Source organism: Apus apus, chromosome 14, assembly GCF_020740795.1.
Source record: "Apus apus isolate bApuApu2 chromosome 14, bApuApu2.pri.cur, whole genome shotgun sequence".
Lineage (NCBI taxonomy): Eukaryota > Metazoa > Chordata > Aves > Apodiformes > Apodidae > Apus > Apus apus.
Window position 1 is genome coordinate 3,509,348 of NC_067295.1, and position 20,552 is coordinate 3,529,899.

At 42.6% G+C, this 20,552-nt stretch overlaps 1 protein-coding gene across 2 annotated transcripts; it reads right to left on the reverse strand.

Annotated features, from left to right (window-relative positions):
- Nucleotides 1-1,105: 1,105 nt before the first annotated feature.
- On the reverse strand, nucleotides 1,106-16,800 carry ARPC1A (actin related protein 2/3 complex subunit 1A). 2 transcript variants are annotated; one of them, XM_051632351.1, is made up of 10 exons: nucleotides 16,639-16,800; nucleotides 13,306-13,387; nucleotides 12,624-12,728; nucleotides 10,169-10,391; nucleotides 8,389-8,496; nucleotides 4,936-5,148; nucleotides 3,742-3,817; nucleotides 3,351-3,544; nucleotides 2,347-2,437; nucleotides 1,106-1,518 (listed from the first exon to the last, which is right to left on the reverse strand). In XM_051632351.1, exons 2-10 carry the CDS (start codon nucleotides 13,367-13,369, stop codon nucleotides 1,480-1,482), a joined length of 1,113 nt encoding a protein of 370 aa, XP_051488311.1. In that variant the 5' UTR covers nucleotides 13,370-13,387; nucleotides 16,639-16,800; the 3' UTR covers nucleotides 1,106-1,479. The 2 variants fall into 2 exon arrangements, with proteins under 2 accessions (XP_051488311.1, XP_051488312.1); XM_051632352.1 differs by having other exon boundaries at nucleotides 13,306-13,410.
- Nucleotides 16,801-20,552: the final 3,752 nt, after the last annotated feature.

The following is a 20,552-nucleotide window of genomic DNA, read 5'->3' on the forward strand; positions in this document are numbered from 1 at the left end:
CTGCACAAAACCAACATTGCACCTGAAGATGACCCAGCGCTGCTATGGACACAGTTGACTTGCAGCAGAAGAGCAGCAGTTGTCAGCTTTGTGGGCTTATCTTCCACCCTCCCTTTTCACTCAGAGCTGTGAAACAAGCAGGGTATGAAGCAGCTCTGGTTCCAGAGGAAGTGGTAAATTTAGTCACTGGGGTTTTTTTTTAAGACACTTCCGCATTTTCAACAGAAATTACCAAGTTTTAACCTTGCAAAGCAAGGCTGTGAGCCAGATAATCCCCACCAGAGCACAGCCTGCCCCAAGGCAGCAGCACAGTTAATCTGAACTAGACCATGTGAATAAAATAAATTAGGCACAAATGCCTGAGTGAGCTACTGAGGCCATAACTGAACTTCAAAAGATAGTCACCTGGTGACAAAGGCTCTGCACAGAAGCCAACCCACACTGACACCTCTGTCAAGTGTGCTTCATTTCTCCACCAGTCATTATAAACACAGGATTTTATAGGCTGAGCACTCAGCTCTAACCTGACAGGCAGGCCTGTGTAGCTTCACAGCCTTCCAAAGTGATTTGCTTTCAATGTGTCCTCCTAAGATCTGGCTCAACAGATTTTTGCCTGGTTTTCTACATGCCAGCCCTTCCACCCCATGCCCCAAGCACGGCACTGTGAGAAGTCTTTGTACTAATCCTAAAAGCTAACTACAGAGAATTCTGGTTGTTGCCTGTTAGAAAACTATGACCCACTAAAGGGACAATAATAATAATAATAATAGTAATAATAAAAAAAATTACATCTGGGCTAATTTGCTGTTATTGCTGGATCAAAAGCAAGGCAGACAGAATGAGGAGCCAGCAGTTCCTCCAAAATCATCACCTCGAGGGAATAACTCCCCTGAAGGAAGCTCAGCTCTTCACATCCAGGTCTTCAGGACTCCAGGTCTTCATCTGCCAACTTCAAGAAACTTTCAGTTAAGATGAACTGTTCCCCTCTTCCCTGTTTTAAGGCCATAAAATACCAGTGCTGGGTTTTCACACCCTCTCTCTCAAAGTTAATTCCCTTAAATCCCTTTTTAAAAAAATCATCATTAATAAGCACCAAAGCAAATGATCAGTTTTTCTTTTTTTTTTTTTTAATTATTATTATTATTATTTCTAGCAGACAATTTACATAAAATTCCCCTTTTAAGTTAGTGATTCATGACTTCCTGCAATAAACTACTTAAGGAGCAGCTTTGGTAAAGAATGGAATGAAACAACCAACCAAAAAAAACCATAATAATAATAATAAAAAAAAAGAACAATCACAGCTGGTTTTGAAACCAACACAATTCACCAAATTTAGATTCAAAAGAAAATCTGCCAAGCTGTATTTTCTCAGTGTTTCCAAATATTCCACCTTCCCTCTCCCTTTTGGGGTCTGTGCAGATGTGGGAGCTGCATTCTGTCAAGCAGTTTGTCCTGCTAGATCCCAGAAATCCATCTTTACATGATTCGTAGACCTTGAATAGAGGACTCTAAGGTCTTAAAAGAGAGAAAAATCTTAATTACAACCTGATACAGGATCCTCTGTAAAATAATTCACTATAAATGGTGATGTTAAGACAAAAAAGAGTAAAAACTCTGAATGCCTGAGATTAGGCTCATATTCAAGAGGCAGAGACCATTGCAATAATTATTTTCTAACCCATGCATATACAGATCAATGAGTCCACCCCCCTTCCCTGAAAGTGCCTTAAAGCTTACAAATCACTTCTATTTCTTATTTGCCTCCTGTCCTCACCAGAGCTTTACAGAATAAAGACAAACTTATTTTTTCCAAAGAGACAGTGCACGGCTCTCAGCAGCCTGGGGAGGCCAGCAGAGAGCTCTCTTGGCCAGTCCTCAGGAAACCAAGCACTTGTGTTATTAAATCCTTGTAGGAATTTCAATCCAGTGCTCTCTGTGTTCTCTAACTGTTTGAGGTAACTTCTTACTCCTTTGGTAAGTTAATTATGAGAGGGCATGTTCTGCAGAAAGGCAGTGAGCAGAGTCCAAAGGGATGGGAGCAAGAAAAAGCAGTGGGGCTTGTCATACCAGCCTGATTGTGGCTGAGGTAGAGGTTGGAAAAGCAAAGAATTAGTAGGATTCCTACATGGATACGAAGCAATTGCATTAAAAAATTAAGTCTGGATTAGCACCATCTGCTAAACAAAATCTGTCTTCTTTACAGAGTTCACTAACAGTCTTGAATATTCCAGTCTGGATTTCCTATTGCTAAAAAACCCTGCATGAAGGCTGAGCCCCAGCAGCTGATGGCAGAGCCCACCCACCACCCACCCAGTTCACATCAACTTGGTAGGAGAAGCATACCTTGAAATCCCAGATGGTCATTGCTCCATCAATGCCAGTGGTGCAGAATTTACGACAATCTCGTTTGTCTATCTCATAAATAGACACTTGGCTGAAAACAGAGGGGGGGGGGAGCTGTAAGACACCCATTCCAGAGAGCCAAAAAGCTGGGAAATTTGGATTGAAATCAACTCCTGCTTTCTCAAAGGGAGATATGAGTATAGCAGAGCTCATACTAGATTTTTGGTACAATGCTTCAGAAATATAAGAGACGAAAAAGGATGCTGAGAGCTCTTTTACTACTTGGTGGCTGTAGCATAAACATTTTACTTGGATAAAGAAAAAATTGCTCCAGAAATATTAGCAACCTGAGGGCTCACAGTTTTTAAAAAATGCAAGGATATTTTACTAGATTCACCCGAATCAATCCTTTTGATGATTAAATACACACAGAAGGAACACCTGAAATAGGAAGCTGGCACGTGAATTCCTGTTTCAGGTGAATTTTGCCACCCAGATTTTGCTCAGTGCTACCAACCTCCTGTGAACTATCTGCATATTTGATAAGATAAAACGTGTTCAAGCTACAGAACACTTTAAACATGAGCAAACAGCAGCAGCCTGCATGCCATGTTAAAGATTAACTTCACCAACCTCCACAGGGGTCCCAGAAAGAGACAGCTGTTAGTGAAAGGCAAAAATGGAAATGAGATACCAGCTACACCCATCTGGTACAGCACATCTGAGCTCTCACTGAATCACAGACTGGATTGGGTTGAAAGGGACCTTAAAGATCACCCAATTCCAACCACTCTGCATGGGCAGGGACACCTCCCACTTGACCAGGTTGCTCAGAGCCCCATTCAACCTGGCCTGAACACTTCCAGGGACGGTGCTTCCACAAACTCCCTGCAAACCAGGGAAGTTGTGGGACTTCCTTTCTCACAGGTTTGCAGTCCAACCTGGGAAACCAAAGGGATGTGGAGAGAGTTCCTTCCCCTCCTCCTGGTGGCCAAGACACTCACGTTATACTGTTTTGGTGCAGTGTCTCCAGAGTAGTGTTACGATCTTCTGTAGTGGCTCTTTTATCCATGTTCCGGAAGCGTTCCATGGCGGAAATGTTGCGCTGGATGCTCTGTTTTGGAATGTCTAGTTTGGAAACGAAGGTCAGCAAGCCACGGTCATCACAGTTAAAGAGCATGGGGCAGCAGTCGTGGCCCTGCAACCAGAGGTCAGGAAAGCATGTCAAGACACAGAGCACAACCACCATGTCTTTACCCTGCTGCTGCTAACGGCAGATAAGCAAAGGCAGCCGCTCTGGAAGAGGTTGCTTGTGACTTAACTTCATAATGCATCATGTTTCTGCCTTTCCAAAACACTACAACACTCTACAAGGAGAAAATAATAGACACTTACAGCTGCCACCACACTGTTCTCGGAGACAAACGACACACTCAGGAGTGGGAGGAACTCTGTTTTCAGCTGCGAAACCCTGAACACAAGAACATTTGTTAGAGGGCTTCATTAGAACCTCTCAGCTTTGGCTGCAACAAAAAATAGAGACCATTCCCACACAAGGATGATTAGCAAAGAAATCAGTGTAGCTCAGTTGTCCTGAGGCAACATCAGAAGGTTGTAATTTGTAATAAAAAGCTTTAACCTAATGGAAGTGTCCTGGAAGATCTAAAACAAACCCGAGGTATTCCAGGTGAAAGGCTGAAGTTATCTAGTGTTGTCTGTAAACAGTGGCAAGAGTTTAAAAAGGATACCACCAAAAGAGGTTTGAATTGATAAAGCTACTAATTTCATTCGCTTATAAAAACACTTGGAAGTTTTAGTGCTTGACATCATCTTTTCAAGGTGAAAAAACCCTGTACGTTAAATTAAGTCAACTTCTGTGATTTTGTAACAAGTGAGAAAAGATTCCTCTAACACTTCATGATACCCCCAGCCAGGCAGCTGTAACCTTCAGAACCATAATTAAAAACGAAGCACAGCAACACCTGGATGATCCACCAGAGATCTCAGCTGTCAAAACATCTGGGAATGATCTTCCTTCTTGGTTAGAAAGCCATGAACACTGAAAAGTTATTCAGTTCAAATGAAGAGCAGGAGGAGGAATTGTTGTTAAAACCCTTGCTGGATTGCAAGGTGTGGAACCCTGCAGCAGCAGGGTCTGAAGGACAGTGGTTGAGTTAACATATCATGAAATGAACAACTTGTTTGCAGATCCTGTGTGGGGACAGAGCCTCAGCAGGTCTGGAGTGAACATGTCTCTGCAGGTCTCTTGGATCCAATACACAGAAATATTGTTTCCCCAGTCACAAGAGTGGAAGATTTCTTTTTTTTTTCCAAATGCTCCACCTCCCCACTCAAAGTGAAAGAATGTACCCTCTTATAAGAACTCTTATAAGAAATGTAATTTATATCATGTAAAATTCAAAGAATCTGTCTTATTTATATAGGCCTCAAAGAGCCTCCTGGAACCTACAGCAAAATGGTCAAAACAGCAGCGAAGAGCTTTCCTCTTGCTGCTGCAAGCACAACATTCCACACATTGCTTCCTTCTAGTGTCAAACAGCTAAGAACTGACAGAAGGAACATACTTACATCATATTCTTTGAAGCATCAGCAACTGACACTGTACTATCGTGACTGACCCAGGCCAGGCGGTTGCCACTGGCAGAAAAACTGACACTGTGCACCCATCCTCCACTTCCAGCACCCCCAAATTCTGACATCAGCTGCCCAAAAGGCATTTTGGAGCCCCATGGTGTACTGGCTGGTTTTTCATCCACTTCCTTAATGTAAGCAGAAAACACCCTGCAAATAAAAGATTTCATTATGAACAAAGACATGAACAAAAACCTCCAGGGAGCTGGGGGACATTTCACACGAGAAGCAAAAAGATGCTTTAATTCTACCAAAATAAAATACTATAGTATCTTTAAGCCACAAGCCATGAGTGGCTGGGAAGTGTCAGTACACAGAGGGAATGCAATGGTACAAAGGGGAATGCCCACAGGTCTCTCATAAATGCTAGTCTTGCATCTCTTTCCTTTTATTTCCAAAAGATGACATAAAACCATACGTTGTCATTGCATTTCCCACTGATTTCCCTTTCATCCTTTTGCAGTGCTAACAACTCTTCAGTTAGGAAAAAGATTGCACAAATTGCACTGTGTAATTAGAAGCTAATACAAACACCTACAAAATTACCCACTTTTTAAGAACACTGACTTTTTTAGCAGGATTTCAAGGAAAGAAACCCAGTGTTCAAACACCAGCAAAGGAGCTTTGAGCCACCTTATTTTGGCTCATTACTGAAAACCTGAAATACCACACTGTTTTAACAGACTGGGTTTTTTTTCCCTAGCACTACAATTTTCAAGACATGTTTAAATAGAAAGCCTCCCCCTTTCATCAAATTCCTTCTGCATGATTCAGACATGCCACAATATGGTGTTCTTGACTGTTACCATGGAAGTCACTGGGACGTCACAAACATAGGATTACAGTCCATGGAACAGGAGGAGCAAGTGAGGTACACCATACTACTACCAGAGAAATGTTTCAGTAGAAAAGGAAAACCATTATCAAGTATTCCTGGTTGCAAAGGAAATCTTCTATAGAGAGTTGAAGGAAACGTTGCTTCCCTCCTCCCCATGTTTTACATCTTCTACACATCTGGGGGATGCACTTCAAAAGGTACCTACATTCAGCTTACTCAAATAAAGCTGATCATTTGGAACAAGAAGGGTTTAACTGCAGCTCTATTAGGTACAGATTTTCAGAGAATTAAATCTGAATTTATATTCAGCTCTATCAGTTGAAATGTAACCTAATGATAATCCTTCAACAAACTTAATCTTATAGGGACATCTAGAAGGACAGTTGTCTTAATGTATGGAAATAGGACAAGATGTTTAAAGCAACAGCCTTTGACACAAGACAGAAAAATCATTCCTAAGTAATGAAAGACCTTGAAGATAACTGTAAGTTAAAATAAAAAAAGCCTTCTCCCTTACTAAAGTCTCTTTCTCTTTTAAAACCATCTCAGCTTGAAAGCCCTGGCTTTCAAAGAATATTAGGAAATTCTGCTCATTCCCACAGCAACATTTTTCCAGCCAGAATATAAAATTCACAACTATGCAGGGCTGTTGGCTATATATGTGGGGTTTTTCAAATAAAAATGTAAAAGGAGCTCATCTCAGCCAGCCACCAAACAACCTCTGCTGAATGAATGAACACCTAGGAACTTGGGAGCCTCTTCTGCACTCCATTCTTCTTCCAAAATGTCTGCCACTTGCCTGCTTATTAGTTGGCATTGGCTCTGGCAGATCCATTTCATGATTGTCTTCAGAACCACCAGAACAGATGCTTACTTCAGGCCCAGGTATTTTTATCACCTTGAATATGTGACTGAACATCCCCTAGAACTGGAATTCTAGAGATGTGTATGCATCATTTACCAAAGATAATCATGGTTTTGAGTAAGAAACAGAGATATAAACTCAGTACCAATCTCCACTATTTTTCCTTTCTTCCTTTAATGTTTCTAGATAGACATTTCTATGATAAAAGCAGCAAAATTATTAAATGATTCATCCTGAAGTAAAGTGTTAAGCAAGAGCATAAAGTTTCTTAAATGTTGTAAACCAAGATCTAATTGATTTATTTTTTTTCAAAATACACCCCATTTTAAGAGCAGGGAAGTAAAGGACAGAATGAGTTTTCTGATGGAAAAGACTAAACAAAACAAACAAAAAAAACCCCAATAAAACTCCAAACCTATACTGAACAGAAAAGAATTCAAGTCTAACTTCTCAACCAAAACAGGAAAGAGGAGATAATCAGGGATGCAGTGTACATGGCAAACACCAGACAAAGCTTGTAGCTGAAGTCCCAAGTAAGAGATACAGATTTATCAGCTGACCTAATGTCAGAGTCCTGAGATGCTTTGTGAACACACAGGAAAAAGTGTCCACATGTGAAAAGCAGCTGCTTCTGGAAGATGAATGAGAATGTTTTATATGTTTTTTTTGTGAAAGAAAGTGAGCATGTATAGCTTATCTAATTAAAAAGGGAGGTAAGGCAGAAAAGAGATAACTCTTCCCAGCTTTCATTTAACATCCCTCCTTGCATAAAAAGGTATCAAAGGATTGAATTTAGATGCCTAGATTTAATTCTGAAATAAGGAATGTAATTGTTGGCCCCACCTCCCCCTCCCACTCCTTCTTAGCCATTTTTAGTACACACTTAGAAGCTTAAAAATTGCCCTATTACATAAAGAATGGAAGCAAAGGAACTTTCATTATTATTCAAGGTGTAAGGGATTAAGTAAAATATGAATTAAGGTCAAGAATTCTGCAGTTCCCCATGCAGACTTCATTGCAATGACCCTGATCACTCAGCACAGAGCAACCTGCAGGACCCATCCCTCATGCTGTAATTTCACAACCAGTTCACACCATCCAACTCACATGCCAATCTGTTTTTACCAGCCTTTAAAAAAAACAAAACAAAACAAACACACTCTTAAAAAAAAGTGTTTTCTTGCACTGAGTTTCAGGTGGATCAATTCCTTGACCCTGCTCACCACAGGGCTGCAAGAACATCAGGTCTGGCACAGGCATAGAGGAAGAGACAGATGAGATACAACCTCTGGAAGTGCCAAGTGGCTCTGAATTTTGGAACTGCACCATTAGGATGGTGCTTTTCAAACTCCAACTAGACGTGTTGGTGTTCAACAAGACAGCACCTCCTAGTCTAATTTCAGCCTAACAACTAGATCTCAGTGCAGGCAAAGTAATACTACCTCTGTGTACTGCTACTAAAGTCACCCAGCACTTCATCAAACTCAGGGGTGTCCCTCAACAGATCAGTGTTGGCAGTCCAAAGGCTGCAGCAGCACCAAAGTCTCTTAAGCTGGATATTTTATTTTGGTACCAATGACAGTATGCAATGAGCCACCTTCTATTCTGATAGCAAATTCATGATCAAGATGCTTATGGTACTGACTAACTTGACCCAGTAATCCAAACTGATTTTATTTTCTCTCACCTGCACTTGAAGTCACAGGATCCAGCAGCCAGCAAAACATTGTTGGGGTGCCAGTCCAGGCTAAGGACAGTGGAACGAATGGGCTTTTTAATGTGTTTACTCACCCACCTACAGGAAAAAGAGAAGGGGAGAAAAAAAAAAAAATCACAGAAAAACATTTTACCAGACTCCCCCAAACCCTTTAAATACTCCTCGAAAAGATCACCCCTTGCCAGTGACTAAACACATCAGTTTTGCAACAAACTCACATTGTGCCCAAATCTTTCATATTTGCTTGTACAATCTGTGAACTCTAACTGGTTATCTTAATTAAAATTCTAAATATTATAAACAAATTCAGGTTAAATATATATCTCTTAACCTGAATCTTATTCCCCTTCTAACTGGTTTTTATATTGCATTGGACTGAACCTCTTTAATGTGAATTTTGCAGGATAATTGCCTGGTGAACAAGAGCTCAGCTTTGCAGTGATATTGTGCTAAGAAGTACTATTTTCTTAGATCACTAAGTACTCTTCTTCTCCAGCCCCTTCAATTGAGTTTTTAAGCAATTTCTCTTGCCTATCGACTTTCCTACTGTTTAATAACACAATAATCATAAAACTCAATAAGTAAATAGGTGAACTGTCAATATGATTAGTGTCTATATCTCAATTATTTGAAGCACAGTGTAAAGTGGCCCTGATGTTGAATGCATCAGTATTAGCCTAAATATGTCTCAGCAGATTTCGTTTGTTTGATCTATTTACACAATAGTAATGAAATCTGTTATTTACTTGATGGCCTTTGGGATGATGGAGCTTTTTTTCTTTGAATTTACTTCCATCAGGCACAAGCAGTTTTAAAGATTGCATGAAATTGTCTCCAACATATGGGATTTTGATTCTTCTGCAGACAGAATGTTAATAACTGAGTATGTTGGAAAGCATAAAATTCCCAATCTTTAGAATGTATTTTGCAGATAGTCTCCTTGTTTACCATCTCCATCTGGAAGACTGCACACAGAAGGGGCAGGCACAGACACCTGTGTTTTGATGCATGTTTATCCAACCCAAAATAATAGATAAACTACTGATCTCATCCATGGATGACATGGTCAATGTAGCTCCAACACATACAGCTACAAATGCAGGTCGACTTAAATCAGAAACACTAAGATTAGATGTCTAGGAGAAAAAAAAAATGTTAATGGGGGAAATATTTGTCATAGTCCTGGCTAAAGTCTATCAACTGTGACAAGAATATATGACAGAATAGAGAATAGGTAGACAAGAAGCTTGAAAATCTTCTAATAGACCACCCTGGAGAGAAGTGACAAACTTGAACTCTTTAATGACAAGAAAAGGCCCAAAAAAACCTATACCAAAGAAAGACTCAAGTCAAGGTTTCTAAATTCATCATGGAAGGTGGTGTGTGTGTGTGAAACATCTCTCTTTTTCCAATCATAGAGTTGTGATAAAGGAATTTTTACTCTGTAGAACTTCTTGCACTTTTAGTAAAGCAACACGTTTATGGCAGTCAGCAGGAACACATATATGGCAACCTGGACACAGGCTAAGTCCAAGGCCTTTAGGTTCTACACCAGAATAAAGAAGCAAACAAGGGAAACTTCTCCCTAAGATGTAAAAAGTCCCTGAAAGAACAGATGAGGCCTATCCCTCTACATTTCCTGAAGATTTTAGGAATTAGTAACATAGTAACCTAGTTGCCAACACTAAACCCCAGGCTTTAGCTTTCTCATGCAGGCCTTAAAGGTATAAATTGAACTCAAACAGCTCACCAGTCATTTTCAGATTCAAAGTAGCACACAGATATAAGCCGAGCTCCACTTCCCACAGCAAATTTATTCTCCAGGGGAGACCATTTCACAAAGGTGGCTGCACGGTTAATCCTCAGGATGACCAGGGTTGGTTTCCAGACGCCATCCTTCTGGCTCCAGACGTAGGCGTTGCGGTCTGCGCCGCACGTCACGATGCGGTCGCTCTTGGGAGCCCAGTCAATCCCTGCAAGTTAAGGGTTCACCTTAATAAACTTCCCACACCTCAGCATATTCTATGATTCCGTGATTCATTCTGCTTGCTTTGCAGTGAGCCAAAACAGAGACAACCTCACCACCTTCTAGCACAGTTATCACTGCTACATTAGCGTTCCCCTCTTCCAGGCACCATTTTCAACTCTTAAGAGATAACAGTCTGTCCCTCTAGCTTTCATCAAACTGCAGATCCCAATGTTCCAGATTCCAGCAGCAATCTGCCCGCTGAGGAAGCCCTCTCTGCTGGCTGGACAGCAGGTGGAGCTCTGCAGGCTGGATGAGGCCCGTCCCTCCGCAGGCTTCAAACCACCGACTTCTGCCAGAGACCCGTTGGAACAGCTGAAACCCAGCAGCTCCAGAGCCATGCACAAACCTCTGACGCTGCTGCCAGACCAGAGTCACGATCTAGACGGTTACACAGTGGGGTTTTTGTGTCAGACCTTATCAATCTTTATGCACTGATACAATTCTTATATTTTTTCCATGCCTCTTTATGCTGTGCTATGAGAAAGAAACGTTTACCAAGCAAAAATGATATATTCAAAGAATAAAACTGTAAGCCTGTAATTGCTGTTTTTCCCTTCCTGTGCCATGAAGGATGTTCTCAACTGGGAAGTCCCATTTTTCATCTGTTACTTTAGCAGCCTTTCTTGGGATGCAGAGTGCAATCCTTAACTCTCCTGGCACAAAATTGTATTTCAATAGTTTTCCATACTGTGTTCTGTAGTAAAAACATTCCTTAAGCACACAAACTGAAAAAAGGATAGAAGGAAAGAATTTGTACTAATTTTAATATAGGATTCATATATGGTCTACTTAAAGTGAGGTTTATGCTTTAAAAGTTCAATTTTGAAGAAGCTGGTAGTCTGAAATCATGGTTACAGGAGTCAATCTAGTGCTGCCTTTGAAAAGGGGCCATCCTGCCTCTCTCTGCTTCTCTCTCCCACCACCTCCCTTGCACATCTGACCCATGGCAAATTCAGCTTTTTAGCTTAGCAGAACACTAAGCCAGCAAAAAGAGAGAATAATGCTCTTCCTGTAAGCAGCTCACCACAAATCTCTGAATCAAGACACAGAAGGCAAGGGATCTTGTCCCTTGTGATCAGCAGCTGAAGTGGCAGCAGTTGAATCACTCCTGTCAGAGGCAGCAAGTGGTTTGATCAGTCTATCTCCTGTGTCTAACCACAGTTTAAGGGTACTCTTCACAACAACCACAGCATTTAGTATTCCAAAGGTACACGCTATGCAGGCAAGCAGGGAGAGCTCTTTTCCCAAGCCATGAATATTTGGCTTCCAACACTAACAGGTACAAGAAAAATGCAGAGAAACATCTTTGGGGAACAGCACATAATTTGTAAACTCAGCCCAGGTGTCTCTTCACAAAACAGTACAGACAGTTGTGCTCTTTGACAGCAAGAATCAGATCAACTGGATAAAGTTCCCGCAAAACACTGTTGGGCAGATACTTCTGCCCATTAGTGAGTTAACAACAAAATAAAGGATACTGCTGTTTTGAGCAACTGCATGTATTCATTACTTTCATTTCCTTAGAGAAGAAAGCCCTTATAAAAATATCACCATGAAAAGAAAAAGTAATACAGGAGACTAGAGCAGGACACTCACGTTTTTAAAATAACACCTTGTGACTCATCATGGCAGCTCTTCTAACATTTTCACTGTACAGCTACAGATACTCTGGGCCCACAGTAAAATTTGCTCACTGATGGTCTGTCACAAGTCCAGGACTGACCACTTCAAGTGTTTATACAGTCCTTAGAAAAGGATATTTATTGCTCTTGGAAACAACAAACCAAGGCAGCAGCTGTATACTTAATGGAGTTTTAATACTAGGACCAGAATGGGAGAAGCATGTATCACCAGGAGAGTTTGTGACACAAGCAGATTACTTCAGTAGACCGAAAATTCATCCCCATGATGTTGTTGCGGATGAAAAATAAGCAACAAATAAGAAAGAAAGGCTCAGTTATTCTACTGAAATGCCTGGGAATGAAACCGGGCTTTTCCTGCAAACACTGATTGCATGCAGTCCAGAAAAATGCTGCAAAGCTCTCTGTAAAGTGGGAATGCCAACCTATGAAAAGATCTGTTTACTCAGCACTTGCAAACTTCTGGTCAAATTCCCAGCTGGGGGAAGGAGGGGGCAGGCAAATTGAATGTCTGGCACAGCATAACCTCCTCTTACCTGTGATGTGTCCATTGTGTTCCTTTAGCTCATGGGCCTTTACCCACTGGTTCCCACTCTTCTTGTAGATGTGGACTTCGTGATTATTAGGGCTAATGGCAATCTCTTGAAGAAGAAATAAAACAATTCAATAGTACAGAAGGCTTTTAAATACCAAATGCTTCACTTGGAAAGACATTGCAACCTAAAACCTGGGTTCTCGAATTCCAGAGCGTTACATGGGTTTTGTAAATAAAGGGCCAACATCCCTGGATAATCTCAAATAATGATGGTCATACCACGGTCTGCAGAGAAAGACAGAAGATTTGGGACATAACACTCCACATGATAGTAGAAAACTAGGTAATTAAAAGAAAGGGCTGGTTTGGGGTCTGGGAATAGAGGGTCAAAGAGGGTAAGGGCCAGGCCATTCTGGTGAGGTGCAGACCAAGAGGCAAAGCTTTCTGGAACCCCAGTAAGACTAGGTCTGCTCATATGCCAGAAATCCAGTTATAGGTTTAGAAAAGTTCAGATTTAGAAGATGCTTTTTGGACTGTAAGTGGAACATCTAACATGTAGGACTATGTATTTGACCACACCTTTCCTAAAGGTGATCCAGCACATCACAAGATCACTAACTGACAGCAAAGAGAAAATAGCAAACAACAAAACAAATTAAAATGAAAACTACCAAGTTACTTACGGGTCCGGTCTCTGTTCCAGGCATGGCAAGTGATTGGCTCTAGTAAAAACTGATGCAGAGACATTCCGAGTTAAAGATATTCCTATGTTGTAAAAATTGAAAAAGCTGAAAGGAGTAAAATTGAAAAAAAAAACCCAAAAAACAAACAACACTTCAAAATTAGGTACTAATTAAAAAAAAATCAGCTTGCAATGTTTACCAAGGTTGTTTCAGTCCAGTACTACCCCTGACTTCCAGAAGATGACAACTTACTCAGTAAATAAGGCTCCTGAAGAGCTGCCTTTGCCACATGCCCTGACATCTGCAGTAGGATGATGAATTTTAACTGCCCTGCTTACTCCAGCTAATTGCAATAGCCCTAAAAGCCACACACATGGGCTTCTTGGGGCATCCTCCCAGGCAGGGGAGCAGATTCTTTAAAAACCTAACAAGTCTAAGAGTTTTACTATGGAAGAACACTTGAAAAAAGAAAATAGGGGGTATCTCAGTGATCTGGCTAAATTGGTGTGTTGAGAGCGTTGATGTGTAACTGTAATCTGATTATGTGTTATTTGATAAAGCCATTTATATGTATCCTAGGGAAAAATTAAGATTAATAATCAACTAATTACTAATTTATTCAAACTAATCCTAGCACTTAACTATTTTATAGCTAGGCTTTTGTCCCCAAGACATTCAAACACTAACCAGCTTAATAATTCTAGCTTGTAAAGTATATTAATTTGTTTTCAAAAAGCTAGACACCTAGTTTTTTTCTTTAATTTATGACTTCTGCAAGAGACAGCACTGAACATCTGCAACTGGTGATGCATCAACCCACCATTACAAAGTTGTTTAAAATATACTGCATTTCATGATCTGTATTAATAAAAGGCAGCATAAATGGATGGAAGATAATATCTTAAAAACTCAGGATCACCTGTGAGCATTAAAATTTGCATAGTTCAATATATACAACTTGGATTTGTCAGTTCCTTCCATATATTCCACTAATTTTCATAGCAATTTATCCTGGGTGGATGGATCAAAGTCTTTTTACCCTCATATATACATCTAAAAAGAACTATCTCTGTGATGTCATTCCAAGACATCCACACCCATTATAGCCTGAAATTACAACATACCCAAGTATGGCCATGTTAGCAGAGGGTGGAGACCTCAGGACAAGGTAGGAATTTGGAAGTAAACAGGAAATGAATGGCTGTCCAACAGAAACTCAGGAGTGAATGAAAGATGAGCACCTTCTTGCAGAGCTTAGCAAGAACTATCACACCACTAGTTTAACAAATATGTTGAAAGTGCTGAATCTTGGAGCAAAGCTGACACAGTACTTCACCAATGCAAGCAGCAGGAGAGACTCTTTCTTCTCCTCTTTTCTCCTTTCAATTGTTTTAAGAAACCAAGCATTGCTATTTTAAAGCAATACAACTTATGGTTACATCTCCAACATATTTCAAATATAACTTTTAACTATATCAACTTTAAGTCCAGTTCATAATTTTAACCAGCATGACTTTCATACTTCTTCTAATAATCATATTCTACCAATCAAATGAAGATATTAAATTTGTGCAGTCCTGAGCCAAATAATGACTTTGATGAATGTGAAAACATTGACACAATCCAAGTTACCTTTGACCTTGGACAGCCATGGTTTGAGATCCCGTGTGTTAATATAAGCAAATCACAACTGCAAATTGCTTTTTCCACGATCTTGCTTTAGTCCATGCCAACATTCAGTAGCAGTACATTTCCATATACAGGAAAAGCTGAAGAGCTCTTCTACCAACAAGGAATGCTTTTGCCTTTTCCACTCTTCCCGAAATAAAATGTAAAAATATCCCCTCTCCCCTCCCCAAGGAATGCAGCTATTTTGAAACACTTTCTGATACAAACCTAGTATTTTCTCCACAGATTTGCACTACATATAAAGGATATGGTCCCATTCTAACTTCCAGGTCAGAGATTTTTACTGATCTACATGCTTTTCCCAAGGACAGCCCATACAGGCAATATGATTCACTCCTTCCCATTGAATGAGTTTCTTGAGCACTGCAACTCTAAGCAAGTGACTATTTTCCATTGATTTAAAAACAATCTCATAAAAACCTACAGTGCTGACAATCTCAAAAAGCAGCACTCTATCATCTGGCAGTTGCAGTGCTGTTTTCTTCAGGAAGATACATTTTAATGAAGTCTTCCAGTTATATTTTATTCCTTACCAATACAAAATCAAACTCACATTCCACTAGATGTGAATGCATCTTGTGAAAGATGCAACAGATGCCAAGCAACTGGGTCTATGGTTCTTCCTATAATTCATTTCTAGTAAACCCCTCAATTCCTGTCAGCCAATCTCTGAATCTCACACTGGGAAGATATTGTTACAATAACTCTGTTAGCCAAGTAGGTAACATAACTATCCCTCCTCTTTTTTGTTTTTGTGTTGGTTGTTTTTTTTCCAAATGCAAAGTAACTGTCCTTGAGTTTCAATAAAGTTAAAAAAAACCTCAAAGCCAGAATAAAAAGGACATTTTGCACTTTAATACTGCAGGGGCTCTTTCAGTACGTGCACTGAAAAAATCAAGAGTTGGGAAGTACAAAGCTCATCTGCTGTCATCTCTCAATGGGGTGAGAAATATGTGGTGTAAGGCCACCCCTGGACAAGGAAATGGCAAGGATGCAGACTCAGAAGTGGGATAGCATGTGTCTAAGAGAATAGTATGACAGCTTTTTAATCCGTGCCTATTTTCAGAGTACCTACATCACTTTCAAACATCTGGAACAGAGGTGCCTATAATTAAGGACTGCCTCCTACTACTGTCATCCCCTCCCAAGTCACTCAGCGCAGCTTTCCCAAGAGGATGACTCCTCACCGGCAAGCCTACTGACACAGGACACCATTAGCATGATAAAGCCGACCGGTTTGGGATGGATTGCGGGCTGCGGCCCAGCCCCGCTCTGATAGCACAGGTGCACGGGGCTGCGGCCGAGGCCACGGGGGGTCAGGGGCAGGCGGCGAGGCAGGGCTGTCCTGCCCAGACCCGCCAAGCTGCTCCCTCCCCGGCCCCGGCCGTACCCCCTGCAGCCCCGGCCCCTCAGGGCGAAGGGACCGAGGGCTCCCCATCGCCTCACCCCCCGAAGGGAGCCCTCAGCACCCCCACGCAGCAGCAGGGCCGGACAGGCCGGGGCTGAGGTGACTCCCCCGCCAGCCCCTCAGCACCGGCGGGCCTGCAGGCTCCCTCCCGCCCCCCCCCCCCCATCCCTCTCGGGGCGGGGGCAGACCGGCCCAGCGGCGCCGCGAACAGCCACCCCCGGCTCGGGGGGACTCACCTGAGGCGACGGGAGCGGAGCGGGACTCGCGGACTCTGGTCAGTCAACGCGACTCCGCTCCGGGCGGCGGCGGAGGGAGCGGCCGGCGGCGGAGGCCGAGGGGGCCGGCACTAACAAGGGAGCCAGGAAACGCGCTCTGCGCCTGCGCGCCGGCCGCCGGCCGCCCCCCGCACTGCGCCTGCGCCTCCGGGGAGGGAGGGAGGGAGGGAGGGAGGGGGGGGCGGGGGAGCGGGGCGCGGCGGGCGCCGCTCTGCGCCTGCGCAGCAGGAGGGCCGGGGAGGGCGGGGCCGCGCCTCACACAAAGGCGGCGGGAGCGCGCATGCGCAGTGCGGCGGGCGGTGGCGCGTGCCGCTGTCGCTCCTGGTGCTGTGGTGGGTCCGGCGAGGGCAGGCGCTGTGCAGGGCCTGGAGGTGACGTCTTGCGAGGGGCGTCTGAAGGAGCTGGAGGTGTTTGGTCTGGAGAAAAAGAGGCTGCGAGGAGAGCTTCTCACTCTGTCCCTGAAAGAAAGCGGAGGTCGGTCTCCCTAGCCACAAGTGGTGGGCCGAGAGGAGACGGCCTCACGTTGCTCCAGGGGAGGTTTAGATTGGGTATTAGAATAAACTTCTTCACTGAAAGGGTTGTTAAAGATTGGACCAGGGTGCCCAGAGAGCTGGTTAAATCACCATCCCTGAAGGCGGTGCTGAGGGGCATGGTTGACTGGACTCAGTAGTTAGGTTAATGGTTGGGCTTGATGGTCTTAAAGGTCTTTTCCAACCAGAATGATTCTGTTCCACAGCCTTGTAAGGTGAAGGAGGCCATGGCTGCCTCTGCTGGAAGGGCTACGAGCCAGGTGTCTGTGGGGCCTGAAGTGCTGCTGGAGGGGCTGGTTTGTGTGAGGCTTCCTGAGGTGGGGGATGGCAGGGACAGGGAAGAGCCACAGGCTTAGGAAGGAGGTTATGAGGAGTTGAAGGGAGATAATTTCAGCTCCCTCAGTGTGGACTGACTGAAGAGTTGGAGAGCTACCATGTAGGGGTTCTTGGTGGCCTTTGAAAAACTACTGTTAAGGGAGTTTTTGTGACCTTCCTCCCTTTTGGAGGTTGAAGGATGGAAGGAAGATACTCTCCACTTGCCCTACTCCTCATCCCCGTGAGGAGTTCCTTGCTTTTTGGGGTCTCATAGTTTGGCTTCTGTAAAACTTCAAACTCCATTGCCTGTGAGGTTTTGTGAGCTCAAGGTTAAAAAAATAAAAAGCCAAGTGGGGAGAGATGTAGTGATTCCCTGATATACTGAGGAGCAGTAAAGTAGTGAGTTTAATTTTGAGACTGAGAGAAAATAAATAATTTATAAGCATCTAGATGGAAACAAGAAGGTGAATGCTGGCCACTATGGCTTTGTTGTGGATGAGTTCAGTCAATCTAATTTCCTTTTCTGGCATATAACAGGGTTTGCAGATAAGGGAGAACCAGTGTATATGTGATATATCTTGATTTTTAGTAGAGCTTCTGACACTGGCTTGCAGGATATTCTAATAATAAAGTGAGAAACCAGTCAGGATGATACTGCTGTAAGGGAGCTGCAAAACTGGTTGAGAAAAGAAGTACCTGCTATCAGTGCTTGTACAGGGAACTACCCTGGGTCTGTAACTCGTCCATGATGAAATAAAGAATGTACTTACTGCATTTGAAGATGAGATCAAGTTTGAAGGCAAAATAAACACAGTGATAGAACTATGATTCAAACTGGGAGCTCTTGGAGAAAAACAGGATGTGCTTCAGCAGCAGGTGCACTGCTGTACACTTAAACTTAAGAATTGCAAAACTGTGAGAAACTGGGCAGCTGATTGTGTTGCAGGAAAGGGTGAGGGGCTGCCCTGGGCTGTAAGCTGAACAGGAGTCCCTAACATCTTGCTGTTGCATTAGAGGCAAAGACCATGCATGGTCATATAGATAAGAAGCTGCTTGTAACACATCCATAGGAATCCTGCTCTGCTGAGCTGTGCTAGAAAAGTGTGTCCTGTCCTGGGCTCTGCACAAGAGAAATGTATATTTGGAGGAAAAAAAGTGTTAATAATGATCACAGTCTTTGAACACATGACTTGAGTTTTCTGTCCTCTCAATAGGCACAGCTAAGGAAAGATGTGGTGAGCCTGCAAATAGATAAAAGGCTGGTGGTATGAGGGAAGGAACAATTTGTTCTCTTACGTCCAGCTGGGGGTAGGGCAAGAAGTCATAAGCCAAGATAACAGCAAGGCAGATCTAGGTTGCAGTGAAATAACTTCTGAGTGATTCCTTTGAAGTTATAAGGCCCTGTGTTGAGCAGACTTCGAAGGATGTGGGGCTCTTCTTAGAGGTTTTTAAGAATGGATCAGGCAAATATTTGTCAGACTGGCAAAAGTGCAATATAAGACCTTGCACTGGGGAGGGAGACTAGAGTTGATTGTCTCATAACCCGGTGGTGTTGTGGCTCTGTAACTGCGAGATGTGTAATCATTGCAGCCCTTATTGGCTTAACGATAAGACTAGATCAGCTGCACAGATTAAAGATGCACAACTAGGCCAAGTAGAATTACGTAACAGGGATGAAGTGATGTTTAAGCATGGTTTTATGTTTACAAAATTATTTTCACCAGATGGGGTGAAAGCATCTAAATGAGGAACTCAGCAGAGCTTTTAAGTATTAAAAGCTAAGGCCCTGTCACCAGCGAAGCTTTCCAGAGAATTTTCCACCTTTGTTCCTGCTGTATTGCTGATACAATTATGCTGTGCTAATCCAGAAAGGATGCCAGTGTTTTTGAGATTAAGGCCTTGGAAGCAAGGCTGAACTGATCTTAGTGAAAGTAGTTCAGGTGAAGTCTGATCTTAAGGTATCTATTAAAAAAAAATAATCAGCTAGGACATCCTTTGAGGTTGCTTGTTCTGTTTTTATTTTTCAAACAGCAAATACATGCAGATGGGTAGTAGCCAGCAAGAGAGGTCTTTTGGAAGCTGGTCATTGTGGATGAAAATACTTGCCTTGAGAGGCATTTTAAAAGATTTGCATTGTTCATCTGGTCCACCAGCATCCGTGCCAGGATGAGGTGGGATTTTGTCTAAGAGGGGTTCTTGCTGTGCAGTTTTGGTACTCTTTAGAAAAGGTTTAGTTCTTAATATGCATTCCTTTTGGAAAGGGAAGGATGCTGCTCTTTTCCCCTTTCTGCTTTACCATTAGCAAACATGCATCTGTACTCATGATGAGCAGCCATTTCAGAACTTCTCTTTGTGCATAAAGAGACTTGTGGAACGTCTCTGTTCCCTTTTGTAGGGAACTGTGTGAGTCAGCTGGTGCTGAGAACACACCTGTGTTTTCCTCCTCTCCATCCCACACCTCTTTCTGCTTTGTTAAATTCAGGGCAGGTGGGTTCAAACACATGAGCTCTGTCTTTGGTGCCTGTTCCTGAGCCACTGAGACAGAAGAAGAAGGTTTAGGCACTTGAATAATTAATCTCTCCAAAGGCAAGCCTTTTGCTTGATGAGACACTGTGCCTGGTGTGCAATTTGTTGAGCTGATTCAGCCATCCCATCTCCCTCTCCTCAGCATCACACAGTTCATGTATGGCCTCCCTGTACTTGGCCAGGAATGAGCCAGCCTCCTGTTTCTGGACCAGAAAGGGTCTGATTGAGCAAGAGAAATCTTTGCAGTGGAAAAAGCTGACCTGGAATATATCTGATAGGCTTCTTCAGCATTATGACATGAAGGTGAAGACTAAGTACAGTCATGACCCTGAAGAATGGTGGTTAATAGGTGGGTTTGTAATTGTGGTTTCATATCTGTGCACATATCAAGAGACTGTATTTGAGGACAGGAAGCGGCTACGAAGCAGGGAGAGAAGAGTAATCCTGTGTAGAGAATGATGCATGGTTTTGGGTGACTGTCATAATAGGTGCATAAAAGTCTAC